This window comes from Colletotrichum jinshuiense, chromosome 2 (genome assembly GCF_051148585.1).
Source record: "Colletotrichum jinshuiense chromosome 2, complete sequence".
NCBI lineage: Eukaryota > Fungi > Ascomycota > Sordariomycetes > Glomerellales > Glomerellaceae > Colletotrichum > Colletotrichum jinshuiense.
The window spans coordinates 1,766,827-1,783,335 of NC_139309.1; the positions used below are offsets into that span (position 1 = coordinate 1,766,827).

A 16,509-nucleotide genomic window follows, 5' to 3' on the forward strand; every position below is an offset into this window, starting at 1 on the left:
CAATCGATTATGAGCCTAACTCTAAAAAGTACTTGATCGTGGCTAGGTGTCCGAGTCAGGAGGGCGGGTGTTTCGACCGCGCTTATTTCAACGTATGCAACGTGCCAAGCTTTACATATTAAAGCTTCGAATCTCAGACCACAACACCCGTGCATCTTTCTGGGCGAGGATCAGGGGACAAGATCGCAGCTCGCGATAGTTCAGGGCCGAGATGCCACAATTCATATGAGTCATGCTCGAGTCTACGCATAGCGGTAAATGAACTACCATGCCATTCTTCACCGGTATTTGAGGTATATAGTAATAGAGGACTGGAAGAGGAAGGCCTAGAACCAGCGGTAGAATGAGTTGCTAATGACCGATTCTCGGGTTTTGCGGAGAGGGTAGTATTGCCTCATGACTCGTTTCACAGGATTTCGCGACGAACGCCTTTTTTTTTCCCAGCTTCGCACGATGAAATAAATACGTATTGACCATCAACCAAGCCGATTAATAGCTCGGCCCACGTGAAGAGAAATCGTTAGATTGCCTAGCCAGCATACGGTTAGGCGGGCAGCAGCAGCCGGCAGGAGGCCGCGCCAGCGGAAGCCGGGGATCCCACCCCCAGGCTGCCAACGGCGACATCTTCACTACTGCTGCTGCCGGCCTTTCAACCTTCTTCCCTTCTAATTACACAAAACCAGATTGCAGCCTTGAGTTTACTACGTTGGTTTCCCAATTGTACGGGTTATCCTTTGATACCAACGGAGACAGCTCGATATTTTCTCTTGCTCATCACTTTTTCCATTTCTGGCGACAAACCCTTTACTCTAAAAAGGGGGCAGGAGAAAAGAAAAACAAGCAAGGAATTTCTGATTCATCGTCAGGTGCTCATTGCTCATAGGCTACGTCTGCTTGCCTAGAACTGCAATCTAATGATTCAAAGACTGGATTACCAAGAACAGGACCACGGAGTAATTTAGCCACATGGCCTCAGATCGTGCAATTTTGGGCTACACTACATATTGTTCCCAGTTGAATTTTTTTTTACCTTAACGGAGTCATCTGCTTGACCCAGGAGGGGAATGGACGTATAGACCAATGGAGAATCCGCTTCTTGACGTAGAAAATTTCTTTCCATGACATGGCTGAATGAGTGTAAGCAACTCTCTCATAAGACACATCCTAAATTCACTACACTAAATGTAGTAACTCCAGGGTTCTGGTTCAAAATTAAAAGTGTCTGTATGTTTCTATGGTCTTTCCACCAGAAAATGTTATTTCAAGGGCGTCACTCGTGCTGGCGGCGTGTAAGAAAACATTCATATGATCATTATACTAAGATGTTGAGCCCCAATATTCCTACAATTGGCAATATATACTGCAAGACGCAGGCACCAATCAACACCAATTTGTATGACTTACCAATTCTAACACATCGCCGGCAACCATTTTTCAATTAACGAAAATAAGGGCGTCTTGTATTGTACACAATGGATTATCAACGACTTCAAAAATGCAAGTGGTTTTCTTCGTGGATGTCATAGGAGGTAGAACGGTCTCGACTTCCTTTCACCTTCCACAAAACTAGTAACTTCTTCTTTCTTTCATTTTCATTCTCTTTCGTTTTGTGGTAGAGTTGGCACACCAGCTGCTTTGTTAGTCCTATCAGGCCGCTTCCAACGTCCATGCCCCGTGGGATTCAGACCTAAGGGAACGAGCTCCTAGTATGGTGCGCTGTGAATTTTCAACCTCCAAGCAAGTTGTACTTCATCCTTCGTTCGTTACCGCCGGTAAAAGGTGTGAAGCATGTCCAGCTGGGTCGAGAGTACTGCGATGATAAACTCGCTGGGATCTCCGTTACAAGCTTTGTCAATCATTCGGATGTACTCCTCGCGGTCAAGGTCTTGCATGACAACTGGCAAATAGCCTTGGCGTACCATGTAGTCGTGCATTATCATCCGACTAACCCGACCATTTCCATCTGGAAAGGGGTGGATATGGACGAAGTACGCCGTCATTTGGCATGCGAGGATGAGTGGGTGAATTTCCTTGCTGCGATGCTGTGAGTCTCGCCAGTTGAAGAATCGATTGACACAAGCAGGAATCTCGTCAGGATACGGGAAGATTTGAAGTGGGTTGCTTCTGACTGCGATCGGCAATTTGCGATATCCTCCGAGAGGGACGCTCCCGGCCCATCCCATGGCGTAGATAGCCTCAGACTCTGTACCTTTGATGGACATTGCAGCTAGCTGTCTCATTTCTGCTTCGTTCATTCCGGATGTGCCGGGTAGAGCTGCAGCAGTTTCAGCAATCCACTGAGACGTGACAATGTGATTTTTTAGCTCGTTCACAGCAGATCCGTCAGTGTCGGGGAGCAACTGCGGAAGAGCAAGCTGAGTGAGGTCCTCTGCAGCAACGGAGGCAATGTCGACTTGCGCAAAAAGCGTTTTTGTAAGTAGACCGAAAATGCCAATTGCGTCTCTCATCCTGAGAGGGTTGTTCTCGATCGAGACAGACTGGTGTGCATACTCTGTTACCAAGGTCTTGGCAAGCTCGGGAATTCGAGGCTTTATTATCTCCTTAAGCTCGTCGATCTGGGCTAGCATGGCCTCGTGCTTCTGTATTTAGCATTGTCAGCCATTAAAGACTGATCTCCAAACAGTGAACAGTGTGCTAGTAGTTAATGGTTTACATACCCGCTGAAGAGCCTTGTAGCCCATTCGTTGGCTGTCATTAGGCTGAAAGTGGCTTTCCCAGACCTTGCCAGATCTGGCAAGCTCACTATATTCAGGAGAATCCTTTTCGAGCTTAGAAAAGGGCTCGTAGATTTTGCGGAGAAGCGCAAGCCTAGCTTCCTTGTTATCGGCCGAAAACGAGCGTATGCCGTCGGAGATTTTGTCGAAGGATGGAGGTAGTATGCGACGGCGCAAGCCATATGCTTTGTTGAAAGCGATGAGCATCTTGAGCTCGACGACTGGTAGCCCGTTAATCTTACGTTTGAATTATGGCCAAGTGACCTGGGGTCATTTGGTGAGCGGGCTATCTTTTATAGGCAAAAATATTCAAAGAATCCAGCATTCAGAGGAGGCAGCCCGATACGGGGCACTATGCCCCAACCTCGACCAAGCAGCCCAGTGTAGGGGTTCCGTTGGCGTTCGCATTACCATGGGAACTGGCGTTGCGGCTTGAACTCTAACGCAGTTGGCGATGGCCTCATTCACAAAGGTTTGCCAGGTGGCTACAGGCAGCAAGTCTGTAGAGGCGTGTCTCTGTTGTCTATGGGGTGGGCAGTTACAGTAAACCCTTCCTTGCGCTCTGGCTCGTCGCACAACAATAATTTTGCTGGCCTAGTACTGCGAAACACAACAAGTAATGAGTGCAGATTAGTACCTAAACGAATAGTTTAGGAATCGCCGATGCCTTTTTATGAGGTAGTCGTCCGTTTTAACACGGGACAAGCCAGACTAACAAAGTCAAATTATATTGGACCCTCTCTTGGTAGCAGTCCATCCCAACAAGATAAATAAAGTTTTGCGATAACAGATTGCTCATAAGAAGCCATGCTTCTAACTAACCTAAGCTAGACTCAACCTTCTTTGGAATAATTTACTACTCCATGAATACTGAAAATGGGTTTCGATGAACTTATTGCAAGTGCAAGTCAGGTGTGAAAGGCTTTCTTCACATGCGGCCTTTGCAGTTGATTTATCATACTTCTTGATTCGTTAATTCTCGTTATACTTCAATAAACTAGCCCCGAATCTAGTGGCCCACCATGGACTGGTGGGTTGGGTTGTATCTGTTACCGTGGGGCTTGGCGGCGTCAATGATCCTTCTCATCTCCTTCTTCTCTTCTTCGGTCAGATCAATGTCCCTAGACACCCAGTTCTCTTCGAGTCTCTTGGCCTTGGTTGTGCCCGGAATTGGAATCATGCCTTGGGCGGCAACCCAGGCGAGAGCGATCTGGGGCAGGGTGCATCCTTTCTTGACAGCGAGCTTCTTGATCTCGTCCACGATAGCTTTGTTCTTGTAAAAGTTCTCACCTTGGAACTTGGGGCCTTAACGTCCAAGTCAGCATTGATTCAAGTCCCCTTGAACTGAGAGAACTGGCGGGATGAACTTACTTCCTCGGCGGAAATCGGTAGGGGCAAAGTCGTCTGGGCTCTTGTACTGGAAGTCGTCAACGAGCCAGCCGTGACCCAGCGGGCTGTAAGCCACGTATGCCACACCGAGCTCCTTGGCCGTGTCAATCAATCCGTCCGTCTCATGCAGGGTCTCGAAGGCCGAGTATTCAGCTTGGACAGCATCAATCTTGGCAACTAAACTCTTGTTAGCAATTGGTTTGGGTTGTTTGGCAATGTAACTAACTGGAGTTTGCCTTGCGCAGAGTTGCAGCCGAGCATTCGGAAAGGCCGATATACTTGGTTTTTCCAGCCTTTCTTATTTCATCGAGAGCTGGAATTGACTCCTCGAGGGGTGTGTCTATGGATAGAGCTTAGTAAAAGAATCTTGCACTTTCAGTTAGAGGACTTACTGGGATCAATCCGGTGGAGATAATACAGGTCGGGAGCGAAGCCAAGTCTTTCGATAGTGCCTTCGATGTACTCCTTGATGTGGGACGCAGAATTGGTGACACCCCCGGCGCTTTCTCCGAAAACGTCGAAACCACACTTGGAGGCAACTATGAGTAGGAAATATGGTTAGATATCGCAGTTTAAGAGTCCAGATCTGGTAGCTTACTAAAGACTTTGTCGCGGACGTTGTGCTTTCTAATGAAGTCGCCCAGGAGCTTTTCATTGACACCGGCTTGGTAGACAACCTAAACCCAACTCTGTCAACACTTCCGAGAACTCTCATGGGAAAAAAGACGGATAATTCAAAACGGAAACAATGCGGGTGTGTCTTTTACGACATTATTTACTTACGGCTGTGTCCCAGAAAGTGCATCCAAGTTCAATTGCCTTGAGTAGCACAGGCTCAGCTTCCTCGAGGCTAAGGTTGCTTCCGAGCCCAAAGCTCAAGCCCATCGCGCCGAAGCCGGGCGAAGCGACTTCGATGTTGCCGAAAGAAAATGTCTTGACCATGGTGTCTGTGAGGTAGGATGACTGAGTGTACAGAATTGGTTGAGTTGGTTGAGTTGGTGAGAGGAGACATGATGCATCGTTGCGAGGCCATTTAAAGCATCGAGTTTCAATGCGCTCTTCGTGACGTAGCCTACACGAAGGCGATGATTCCACAAGATCTCGACGGAGTTCCGGCAATAAGCTGCAGCCAGCTGACAGGCTGGACACGATCTAACATGATCTTCCACCCGCAAGAGTGAGTGTGTAACTCGCATCAGAGCCACCTAGCAGACCGCCGAGACCAATCATCGATTTCCCCCACAGACGGACTTAAGCTCTTTCCTCCGGCAGCCTGGACTTAAGCAGTTGGGTTTGATACATCGTAAAACTCGGACTCTGTCCGGTGGCGCTCTGGTTGTTGCCGCCAACGTCCCCATTGTCCCACTTGCTGTTCTGGGAACCCTCGAGTCCACCTAAAGTGGGTCCATAGACATCACACCGGCCGAATACTTAACCTACCCGCTTTGACTCTCTTCGGGATGTTTATACTTGCCTTAACACGCGGGTTGCACAACTCGACGGTTACTTCATGGCTCTTGGTAACTTGTAACCACCTTCCACAAGCTATAAATTAATGTTTCCATATTTCTCACAGACAATCCGAACTAAGTCTCGGCAGCAAATGCCGTCTGCGAAATGAATTGAGTCAGTTGCTACAGGTCGACTCAGTTCTTAGCTGACAGCACCGAGAATCGGCATCACCGAACTAACCTCCAAACTACCAATAGGGCAATTGAGCTTGGTTTGACACATTGATTGACATCAAGCCCACTGTCCTGTCCTTGATTTCCTGGTGCTTCTCGCCCATCCACCTTGTCAATCAGGTCCACCTCACCGTGCTTCGGCTGACAGACATCTCGGAATTAATGCTATGTCCTGTCTTCATTTTGCTTCACAAAGACCCAGACCCACAAGATGCGTTCATATATTCCGTCAAGATTCGAGCTCAAGCGTCGTTTTGAAACAGGTCCAGCTTCGTCTCTCTTTTTAATTCCCTTCGCCAAGTGCCAGCTCCAACCAGCACCATGATCGCGCGAACACTCTCTTGCCAGCTGCTGGGACTGGCCGCGTCCCTCTTGTTTCCGTCCGTTCTGTCAGCGCCCACGAGTCATTGCAACCTGCAAAACGGAACTAGCGTGACGTCGCTCCAAGTGGTCCCCGGCACGGGGACCCTCGAGAACATTGCGGTCCGGGGAAACGGCGACATTCTTGTCACGTCCGTCACTTCGCCGACGTTGTTCGCATTGTCGCCCCGACAGGACCATGCGCCAGTGCCCGTTGTCGAGGTTTCCGGGTTCAGCGGCCTCCTCGGGATTGTTGAGCTCGAGAAGGACATTTTCTACCTCGTCAGCTCAAACCTGACGTCGACCGAGGACTCCAATGGGGTGTGGAAAGCCGATCTTCGAAACTTTCGAATTGCTCCGAACGGCACAGTCACCCAACCGGCCACGCTCTCTCTGGTCCGGCGTATTCCGTCAGCTCTGCTGCTCAACGGCATGACTCGCCTGGCAGCCAACGACACCAAGCATCTACTCATCTCGGACTCCACCAGAGGGACGGTTCTGCGGTTGAATGTCGAGTCCAAGGCCATCGACACTGTCATCCAAGAGCCTGAAATGGCTGCTCTGGCTACGGGGTTGGAAATCGGCGTTAACGGTATACGGATTCGCGATGGAAACCTCTACTTCGTGAGCCTGGATCAAGGGCTCTTCGCCAGAGTGCCCATCTCCCTCGCTGACGGCACGGCAACTGGGCCGGTGGAAACCCTTGGCACCAACATTACCTTCGGTGACGACTTTGCGCTATCACGGGACGGGAAATGGGCATACGTTGCAACGAATGGCCCTCAAGAGGTCATCGGTGTTGATCTCACACGCGGGGGTACGGTTGTTGTTGCCTCTTCGCCCCTTCTCTCCTCCGCGTCATCGGTGGCTCTCGGACACTCTCACCCGAATAACATGGAAGTCCTCTATGTTACTGGTGCACTAAGCTCTGGAAACAGCACTGTTGGCCATGTTTCCAAGATAGTCCGATGCAAGAACCACGCCTAAGGAGGGGCTTCGCTACCGAATGTTGTTGAAGCACGATGGAAACAATCTATGGATAAAGAACAATAGTAGCTGATATATAGACAATAGTACTAGTACAAACGGCTTATAACCTGCGTCCCAGTAACCGCGTTTTTGTCATTGGGGTCTACGAAACTCTTGTGCCGTCTTATATCTTGTACAAATACAATTTCAGAAACGCGATACTCCCATACTATAGAACTACACTCGTGTTGCAATATTGGAAACATCAAGCAAATACCATCACTTGGTCTCGAGTAGTAGCGGTCGTAGACGTCGCCGCTGTTTTGACACCCATCGACGGCTTTTATAGTCTTTTCTCTGATCTTCCCAATGAAAAACGCTCACTCGTGTCTGCGATATTAGCCAGCTGCCAAAGCTAAGAGGGATATCTCTGTCCGACCTTGTCAGATCCAGAACCAGCTATCTCTGGCGGGGGGGCTAGCTGTTGTAGTTGGCGAGGGTGCGATCTGACAGGAAACACAAGTAAAACAATTTGTCAATGCCTTGCCTACCAGGGTCTCGGTGCTCATTCAAATACTAATGCCGAAAGGAGTATATACAGCCTTCCGAGAGGCATCCCTCGCTGGCAATACACAACTCTTGCCTTCGACAACCGGCGACTCTGCCCGCAGGGCCTCAGTAGACCCCTGGGACAATGGTCCACTTCTTCCTAATCTTCTCCTCCCCAAAGGTGTCGGCGTACCATCTCCTCCCGCTCCGGGCCCGCGGGAACATGACAAAGATCTCGTTCAGGAAGAAGGCCCTGCCGGGGACGCTCCACCCGCTCGCCATCCAGAAGCCGAACCACTCGAGCCACTCGCAAAAGTAGTGCGGGAACAGCATGTACCGGAACAGCATGGCCTCGGGGATCCGGTAGTGCTTGTCCACGCTGGGCTTCTCGGCGCCCTGTCGCTTCTGCTCCTTGGCGACCCGCTCCTGCCTCCGCTGCTCTGCGCGGCGGATCTCCCGGAGCTCCTCGTCGTGGAAGTAGTTGCCCGTCAACCCGACGTAGAAGATGGCGATGCCCGCGACGAACTGCGCCACCCCGCCGAACCCGAGCGCCTTTTCCCACTGCGCGGCCGTCGTCGGCCCGTATGCGGCGAGCCAGCTGCCCAGGCACGTCGCATTCATGAGCTGGAAGCTCAGGGCGGAGGAGGCGACGAGGACGTGGATCGGCGACATGGAGGGTTGAATAAAGGGAAAGAGGACGGCGCGGTAGGCGTAATGAATCGTCTGCGGCGCAGCATCATCCGTTAGCCCCGTGCTCCAACGCCGCCAGGGTCTGGAGGAGAAAAGGGGGGCGGAGGGTACGTACGAATAATCCAGCAAGCACCTTATTCTGCCACGGCAAGTCCTCAATTCCAACCTGCCGCGGGAGAGTGTCCATGATGTACAGCAGCGTCAACACGCCCGGGATCTCCATCAGAAACCAGGCGATGCGGCCCGGTATGTTGAAGCGGCTCACGACGGAGGTCTTGCCCATGCCGTACCAATTGATGATGTACTGAAGCGACCCGATCTGTACAAATTGAGCAAAAAAACCGTTAGAAGCAGTCAAATACGTGACCCAAGGCCAAAGGGCCGGGGGAGGGAGGGGGCGCGTTCAGTGGAAAACGTACCACAGGCCAGGAAAGCTGCCACACCGTTGTGACGAGCTCCCAGTTCTCCCGCGTCGGCGGCAGCCATCCCTCGACGAGAGACATTGCAGCCGCTGTATCGGGTCAATTGAAGAGGGAAAAGTGTATCAAGTAGAAACAAAGTGAGCTTCTTTCAGAGAATGAGGAATGGCCCCCTTCCAGCGAAGCCGAGTTGTGCTAAAGTGCTTGCTTCGCCCAGCTCCAAATTCCCCCCACCGCGAAAGCCAGGAGTCAATGACATCAAAAACAGCGGTGGATGCGGTAACCCCGGGAACATGGGACGATGCGCTGAAACCCTGCAGGTCCCGCACCCGTTTCTTCGACACCGCTTTCCCATCCGAGCAGGCCTTGCAGCTGCTCTGCAAATCGGTAGCTTCCCCTTTCCTCCTTTGCAGCTCCACCCTTGCAGCATCGATTCGCAGCTCTCCAAATGGGATACGTAAAACAACCGTCACCATCAGGGGAAATTATATAACTCTTGTTCATGCACATTTCAAGCCATCCTTCTAAAATCTCCGATTCATTCATTGTCGATGCTAACTCATAATCCTAACGCCGTCCGCTGAGGAAAAGTGTTTGTACAAAAAGGACTTGTTGCTCTTCTGCTTCGCAATAGCCGCAAGTGATATCCATGCCTGTCCGCGCGAATACAAATGACACGAAAACGCCCAATCATGGAAACGCCGCAGCGCTTCATCCTCTCACATGACGATGCAGTCCCTTTCCCGCCCTCCCTGCGAATTTCCGACCACCCCGCCTGGGCCCATGACTCGACCACGACCACTGCCCATCATCGGCCGTGAAGGCGAAAGAGGGAACGACGGCCCAGGGGCCCCATTCCCTTGACGTCCCGCTATCGGACTGCTGGTATGGTGATGCGGGTGGCCCGGAGGCGGCTCATACTTAGCTGCCGCCTGTGCCTGCTCGTAGGTCGGGGGTGCATCGTCCAACCCTTCGTCGGCCGGTCGGTTCACTCCTTGTCGGCGCACAGGGACCGTTGGTGGAACGAGCGGCCGCACCAATTGCGGCGGCTGGCCCGGTTGGCGCCCTGAAGTCGGCGGGACTGTGGCGTTGTTGTTCGGGTTCGGTCGGCTCTCCGGCGAAAGTGTAGGGTTGCTGTTACTGCGACCGCTATTTCGTGTAGTCGCCTGCCTATTAGGAGGAGGAACACGCCTGGCAGTGTTGGGTCCCTGCTGCAGACGGGCCTGTTGCTCGATGTATTGCTCGCTGAGCATGCTCTCCCGCCGACGAGCCGACTGCTCGGCGCGATGGCGCTGCTCTTCCTCCTCCTGTAGCTGGAGCGCAAGCGCAAGGTCCCGATCCTCCTGCTCGTGGTTGGGGGACATGGGCGGCTCGTTGGGCTGCGTCGGCGGCTCGAGGTTGTTTTGACGGCCACGACCTTGCACAGGTGTCCATCCCCCATCATTGCTGCCAGTGTCAATCCTAGGTAAGTTCTGGTTGTTGCCTCTTCCAGCATTTTGCCCATGCGATTTGCCCTGCTGTTGCTGGCCTCCCACGATCCGAAAGTCACCCGAGTAGTATTCAGTCCGCTCACCATTCACATCAGCGAGTGATTCCCAGACAATTTCATCGTGAGAGGCGTATCCCGCATCAGTGACGAGCACCAACAGTTCCTGCGTGGATGGGTGCCGGTACAGGGTTGAAAAGTGGTCGTTCCGGAAGAGAATGGCAAAGGACCCGGGCTTCATGGCTTTCGTGATGACACCCAAACCAGACGGCGTGAGCTGCGTTGCAGAGGTTTCCAGAAACGCCTTGATCGCCTGGATATCAGAGTAAACTTCTTCTTCTTCCTCCGTCAACGATCCTAGCTTCTCCTGCAGCTCCTCGTCCCGAAACAGAAGCGTTTGCACATCTTCGAACGAGGCAGCCTGGCGCTCGAAAGCCGCATATGCGGGGTCGGACTTGGGTGGCAGCCAACCATGAATGAGCGGAATGGCAAATGCAGCGTATAGTGCCATTTCCGGGGTGTCTTCGAAGGTTCCGGGGATCAGGTCGTCGCGTTCGGTAGGGTGTAGGTGGGTTAGGGAGGTCCGCTTGAAGGCCGTGATGATTTCTGGTGTCGGGACGAAGCGCGGATTCACATTCATGCCGGTATGAAGGCCCTTGAGGAAAGCATAGAGCTCCGACACGTCAGGTAAGGCCGAGTCTTCGTGTGTTCTTCTCATGAGTTCATCAAACACAGCATCAAGCAAATAACCGAGACTGATCTGTTCCCGCGAGCGGAGGACTTGCACCAGGGCCGTGTCTGATAATGACGCCGGGGTCGTCAGTGTAAGTGCGTTGACCAAGGCCAAGAGCGGACATGGGCCGTTGGCGTTCTGGACGAGAATGGGTGAGGTTCGTAGGTTCTTCTCAGCACTGTGGTCGTACCAGGCAATGTTTTTGATCTGGTACGTTTCAGCTTTGCCATCGACGGGGCGTGGTGGTTGTCGGGGTGGCTGCTCTTCCTCTTCCCTCGGAGGCAGGGCCGGTGCCTTTTCATCTGGAAGTTGCTCGGGTGCGTCACGGAACTGCTCGGTTGCGTTCTGCTTGGCCGACGGTGGTGGGCCAGCAGGCGGTTCGACATCAATGAGGTTCCAATCGTCCATTGGCCCGTCTTCGACAGTGGCTGGAGGAGGTATTACGAGAGCAGGAGCCTTCCCCTTGCCCTTGTTCTGTGCGCCAATTTCGTCCCACGCATTCTGATCTCCAAGAAGGTCGTTGCCAATGGGCCTTTGTGGCTCCGTTGGCTTCTTCGATTGATTCTCAGGCAGATCGTCCCACGCCGGTGAGGCGGGTTCTGAGGGCAGGGACAGCAATGCAGGGGAAGTTGATATGGGTGGCAAGTTTGGGGTCTGAGACGTAGCCCAGGCATCTCGCTCTGAATCTCCGGCGGGGTTAGCGCGGAGAGACTGCTGTGTACCGGCGGCGGCGGCGGCTTTATGGGCATGCTGGTCGAGAGCCGGCTGCCATGGATTATTACTGTATTCGCCAGTGCTCATCTGCGACAGGGGCTGCATCGGGGGTATCGACGGCGGGCTGCTGGTTGGCGGCGATGCTGGGTTGGAGTCAGTCTGCCCGGCGGACCGAGTGTCCTTCCTCTTGAAGGGGTTTGTGTCGGATCGAGTTGGCGGTGGTCCTGGGCGCAATGCCAGTGGAACATCGTGGGCGTCGCTTGTTGGCTCGCCGGTGTGTTGAAGTCGGCCGCCCTCGACGTCGTTCCAAACATGGCTATTGGTCTCGGGGTTGTGTGCCACAGCGCCGCCGGGCACCAGCAAGTCCGGAGTGCCCTGAGGTACCGTTTGCTGGTTCAGGGCGACGGCGCCTTTCTGTTGGGGAGCATCATCCCAAACGCTTTCCACATCCGAGGGGGATTCGGTGGCACCCCATAGTTCCTTCCGCATGTCTTGCACCCGCGGGGCAGAATTGGTGTCGACGAAGGTATCGTCGGGGACGGGCTTGCGGGTAACCATGTCGACGAGGGTCCCAAGGTCTCGGACTGGAAGGGTCGATTGTGCTCGTTGAAATGGCCGTCGGTCGTTGCAAGCAAGGCAGCGGGACCAAGGTATCGCCGCTGTGAGGAAGCCGTGGCAGCTTCGGGGGGGAGGAGAAGCTGCAGGCGGGGTTGAGGGCGTTCGGCAAGTGGCTGGGCGAAGGGTCAGGGTGAAGCTCCAGCGGGTGTCGTCATTCGGTGGGTTGGCAATCCAAACCTCTAGATTACTGCAAGCCAAGCAATCATGGATAAGAAGACAGTCGCCAACGAAATGCCGCGGGCGGTGGTGGGTAGTCAAGTGGTTTTTCCCGGCCTCTTCCGGGTGCTGCAAGTGACGGGCTGCAAAAAAGATGAAGCAAATGTCTGGAGGAGGTTGCAAGAGGTTGGCATAGTTTTGGGAGGAAAGAGAGTCTGAGAGTTTGAGGAACCTGGAAGCCAAAGCAAGCCAAGGCCCAGCTGCGTGCGCAGTGCAGCGGCGGGCGGCAAGAGCACCGCCAGGAGCAGCAGCCCAGTGCAGCGTAGCAGCTGTGAAGGCCCACGTAACGCCGTACACCAGGTACACCACACTAAGGTACATTGAGGTGAACCTGGGAAAGTGGCGGTGCGCCTCCCCCACCACCAATTGGAGGTGCGGGAGAGGGGGAGCTGGAAAGGTAGTTAGTGTACTGTGCACACCTCGCCGCCGGACGTACCGTCTCTGCTCTGCACACCCACCTCAGTACCTCGCCCTCACACTTCGACACTTGATCCGGGGCCACCGGGTGGCCGTTCCTCGCCCTCGCCTGGGCAGCAGGTATATTTTGCGCGATGCGGTACCTTGCTGCGGGCGGGCAGGACACTCACATGGGCGGGCACCCATCTACCTACTGAAGCTTCCCCATTGCCACACTCACACTAATTAAAATCGCCCGATCGAGTGGGCCGCCAGATTCAAGTCGGGCGGCACAAGCACCTGGAGTTACGCGGACAGGGAACCGCAGCAGCAAATACTTTTTGATTGAATGCATATTGGGTAGGGCCGCCGCGGCCAACCAGCGGTGCTGGTCAGATGACTGGTTGGGGGCTCTCCGTGGGAACATCCCTGGTACCCCGAGTTGCGGCGACGACCCGCCAGGCAACAGGATACGGCATTCGCAGCGTTGCAGGAATCATATGAGACCTGCCAAACAGGCGTGTCGAGAGAACGACGGTGTGCATGGCAGAGTGGACTAGCCGCCACCTCATCCAGCGTTTGTTGCGCCGATGGAAGATTACTTCTATATGCAGCAAGCAGAGGTTGCAAATGAGCTCTGCAGGAACTTGGACACTCGCCGTTGGCGCTTTGCATGGTGACGACGACAGTAAGCACACGGCTTACCTAGCTTGCCCCCCCGTCATACACCGTAAAGCAGGTACTCCGAGTGAGATGGGCGGACGGACGAGATGGAACAGCAACCCGTCGAAGCTTGCGCGTCCACCCATCAACACGCGCATCCAACGGCCACCCGTTGTCTGATGCTTAGCTAGAATATTCCGATAGCGAGGGCAGCACAGACAGACGTACATGACTGCCGGCTCAACAAGACGAGACCAGATTGATCAATCGTCATGGAACACCCAGTCAAAGGGTGGTGGGAAATAGACGAAGCAAGGGACGATACCGACACCTTGCGACAAGTATCCACACCGTTGAAAGAGGAGGAGGAGGAGGAGGTGTGGCGCTGTTACGCGCTCCCGCATCTCAGCCACATTCCACTGGCAGTCTGTCCCTGGATGTCCCCCGCGCAATGACGCAACGCTCCGCCGGTGCTCCGTGCCTGCGGACAAGGACGGACCCCGCCCTAGCCAGCCCGCCGTCCCCATTGCTCTAACAGCCCGTCACCGACGCCCCGATGCGCCCGCGTTAGGGTCCAGCTATGGTCGCCCAGGCATATACGCATACAGCCCTCACACATTCGCATCTACTGCATAGCAACTCTCAGCCCTGTTTTTGGCCCTTCGAGGCCCGAGCCTCCGTTTCAAGACGGGGAACACGCCGGCTCGAGCCACGAGGCCCAGCCCCCCGTGCTGCATCTTACCTTGCGAGCCTCTCATAGAGTGCAGTGAGTGCTTGGCCCGGTCTGGCATGAATTACGTGCTATGGTAAGGGAGAAGGTCAAGAACAACTTTTTCCCTTTTTTTCTTCTTTTTTTTCGCGCCTGTGGATTTTGATCGGTTCGATCTGGCCATGCAATTCTCCATTTCCGATCTCTTCATCTCCGCCCCTCGAACATGCCCCATAAGTTCCCGTTCGTGATGTGTGGGACGGTTTGACGCTAGGCATTGTCTTTTCAACTACCAACTGGGAAATTCTCTCGCTGCTTATCTGACGACTCTTTCGGGAGGTTGTCTCGCTCTCTCACTCTCTGTCTCTCCTTTGACCCGCCCCCTTTCCCTTACTCTCTCGCTATCGTGAGTAGGTCTCAACCAGAGACAGCTTCGTGACGTACGGCCTCACATAAACAGAATCATAATTTCGAGAAACTCTGAACTTGGGACCGCAGGGAGAGGGCGGCCTGATGAGGTCTCTGTCAATCCGAACTTCGAAGCATCTTTTTGCCTGTTTCAACTAAAGTCCCGACATGATGTCCTGGGCTGGCGCCCTCATACCCGACTGTCATTACCATAGTAAGATGAGCCAAAGCAACTCACAGGTTCGCTGTGCGTTTTAGAATGTGGGTCTTGAAGTAGGCCATGTACTGGGAACCCTTCTCTGTGAAAGTGGTTTCCGTACTTCCGGCGTCTAGGAGGACATGGGCTGGTGTCATTCAAGATTCGGCGGGCCCGAGAGGCTGACAGGTTGTCTGGGTCGTATCTCACTTGCCTATGCTATCCCCTGAAAAGGGACGATGTGTCCTAACGCTGGTACTATACTCGAGGGTGGGACAGCCGATGCGGCGTCTTGGACGATGAACAATAACCGGCCGTTGCTCAGGGGAGTATGCTGGGCATAGCGAAGGAAAATATCTGGAGTCAAGGATTCGGCTGGCCTCAACAGATATCCCCAGTCAGTTCGGCAGGGTGCCATTGGATTTGGTTCATCATGTGTGATATCGGCAACGAGTCCACCGGGCCCGGATGGGACCGCATCGAAAGCAATGCTTATTTCGATGACGGACCGAGCCCATGACTTTAGATGAAGCTTCTAATTCGTTCCAGATGATGGACTAGTTTACTGACGTACCAAATACTGTGCGTGTGTGTGTGTGTGTGAGTGGGGAGGGGGGCTGCTTCAGGCAGGACTTCTAAATCACAGAAACTGGAAGGCGGCCCAGCCGGGAGGTAGACCCGACGCGTCCTAGGGCTATACAGGGCCCGGGCGTGACCGGCTCCGGACGCCCAACCATGGACGACCGGCCCCGAGATGGCCAAGAATGCATGGATGTTGTGATAAAAAGACAGGTGGACTCGACCTGGATGCAGAATCCGGGCCGTTGAAACTCTTCGGACGAAGATTGGGACTTCAACGTCACCCGACTAGAGAGGGAGAAGCACCGTACAGAACCAGCCAGTTTCCGCGTTGCGTCGCTTTCGAAACATACTGTTCTCCCAGCTTCCGCTATAACTCAGAGCGTCCGCGGAGAAGTTGTTTGCAGTTGCTAGCAAATGAGGATGTCGCCAGTGACGTTGTGAATCGCGAGGAGCTGCTAGCGGTTGCGGACGGAAACCAGAAAGCACGATATCGCAGAGTGAATGACGTAGGACAAGAGGTTGGAAACCGTTGGAAACCAAGGTCAATATCACATTTGCGGAGAAAAGGGGCGTCAACAACGGAGCAGGAGCGCTTCAACAGCCATGGCTAGTGCAACGAAACCAGATACTCACAGGGCCAAACGGCAGCCGCAATAAAACTATCGGCCCCAAGGCGTTTTGGCAACCGTAGCAGAGACCGCTCAGACTCGAAGTTGAAGAGGCGAGATGGAGAAGGAATGCTTCAAGTACTACTATTCGTGAGCGGCGTGTGAATCCAACCCCCCCCCCAACCCCCCAACCCTCTACGGGAACCCATGTCGACAACTCTAATAACCATGGCAAACTACGGACCGCGCGCAACCTTTGATAGAGGGAGGGGTGGGGGAAAAGAATTTATGAATACTTGTTCCGCAAAGGAAGAAAATGGCCCGGCGCGAGTCCCACAAATGCTATGAATCTTCTCCCCAGAACGCCAAACAGACGAAACCTCT

General features: G+C 53.6%; 4 protein-coding genes across 4 annotated transcripts; 1 reads left to right on the plus strand and 3 right to left on the minus strand.

Moving 5' to 3' along the window:
* Nucleotides 1–1,763: 1,763 nt before the first annotated feature.
* EsH8_II_000484 (Fic family protein) lies at nt 1,764–2,942 on the minus strand (the record flags this gene model as incomplete). Its single annotated transcript, XM_083263782.1, has 2 exons — nt 1,764–2,600; nt 2,679–2,942. The coding sequence occupies 2 exons, from the start codon at nt 2,940–2,942 to the stop codon at nt 1,764–1,766; spliced, it is 1,101 nt and encodes a 366-aa protein (XP_083121104.1).
* An 802-nt stretch (nt 2,943–3,744) lies between these two features.
* Nucleotides 3,745–5,066, minus strand: EsH8_II_000485 (uncharacterized protein; the record flags this gene model as incomplete). Its single annotated transcript, XM_083263783.1, has 6 exons — nt 3,745–4,040; nt 4,107–4,301; nt 4,351–4,464; nt 4,517–4,663; nt 4,723–4,801; nt 4,908–5,066. The coding sequence occupies 6 exons, from the start codon at nt 5,064–5,066 to the stop codon at nt 3,745–3,747; spliced, it is 990 nt and encodes a 329-aa protein (XP_083121105.1).
* Nucleotides 5,067–6,130: 1,064 nt separating this feature from the next.
* On the plus strand, nt 6,131–7,156 carry EsH8_II_000486 (uncharacterized protein; the record flags this gene model as incomplete). Its single annotated transcript, XM_083263784.1, has 1 exon — nt 6,131–7,156. The coding sequence occupies one exon, from the start codon at nt 6,131–6,133 to the stop codon at nt 7,154–7,156; it is 1,026 nt and encodes a 341-aa protein (XP_083121106.1).
* A 657-nt stretch (nt 7,157–7,813) lies between these two features.
* On the minus strand, nt 7,814–8,880 carry EsH8_II_000487 (uncharacterized protein; the record flags this gene model as incomplete). Its single annotated transcript, XM_083263785.1, has 3 exons — nt 7,814–8,410; nt 8,493–8,696; nt 8,797–8,880. 3 exons carry the CDS (start codon nt 8,878–8,880, stop codon nt 7,814–7,816), a joined length of 885 nt encoding a protein of 294 aa, XP_083121107.1.
* Nucleotides 8,881–16,509: the final 7,629 nt, after the last annotated feature.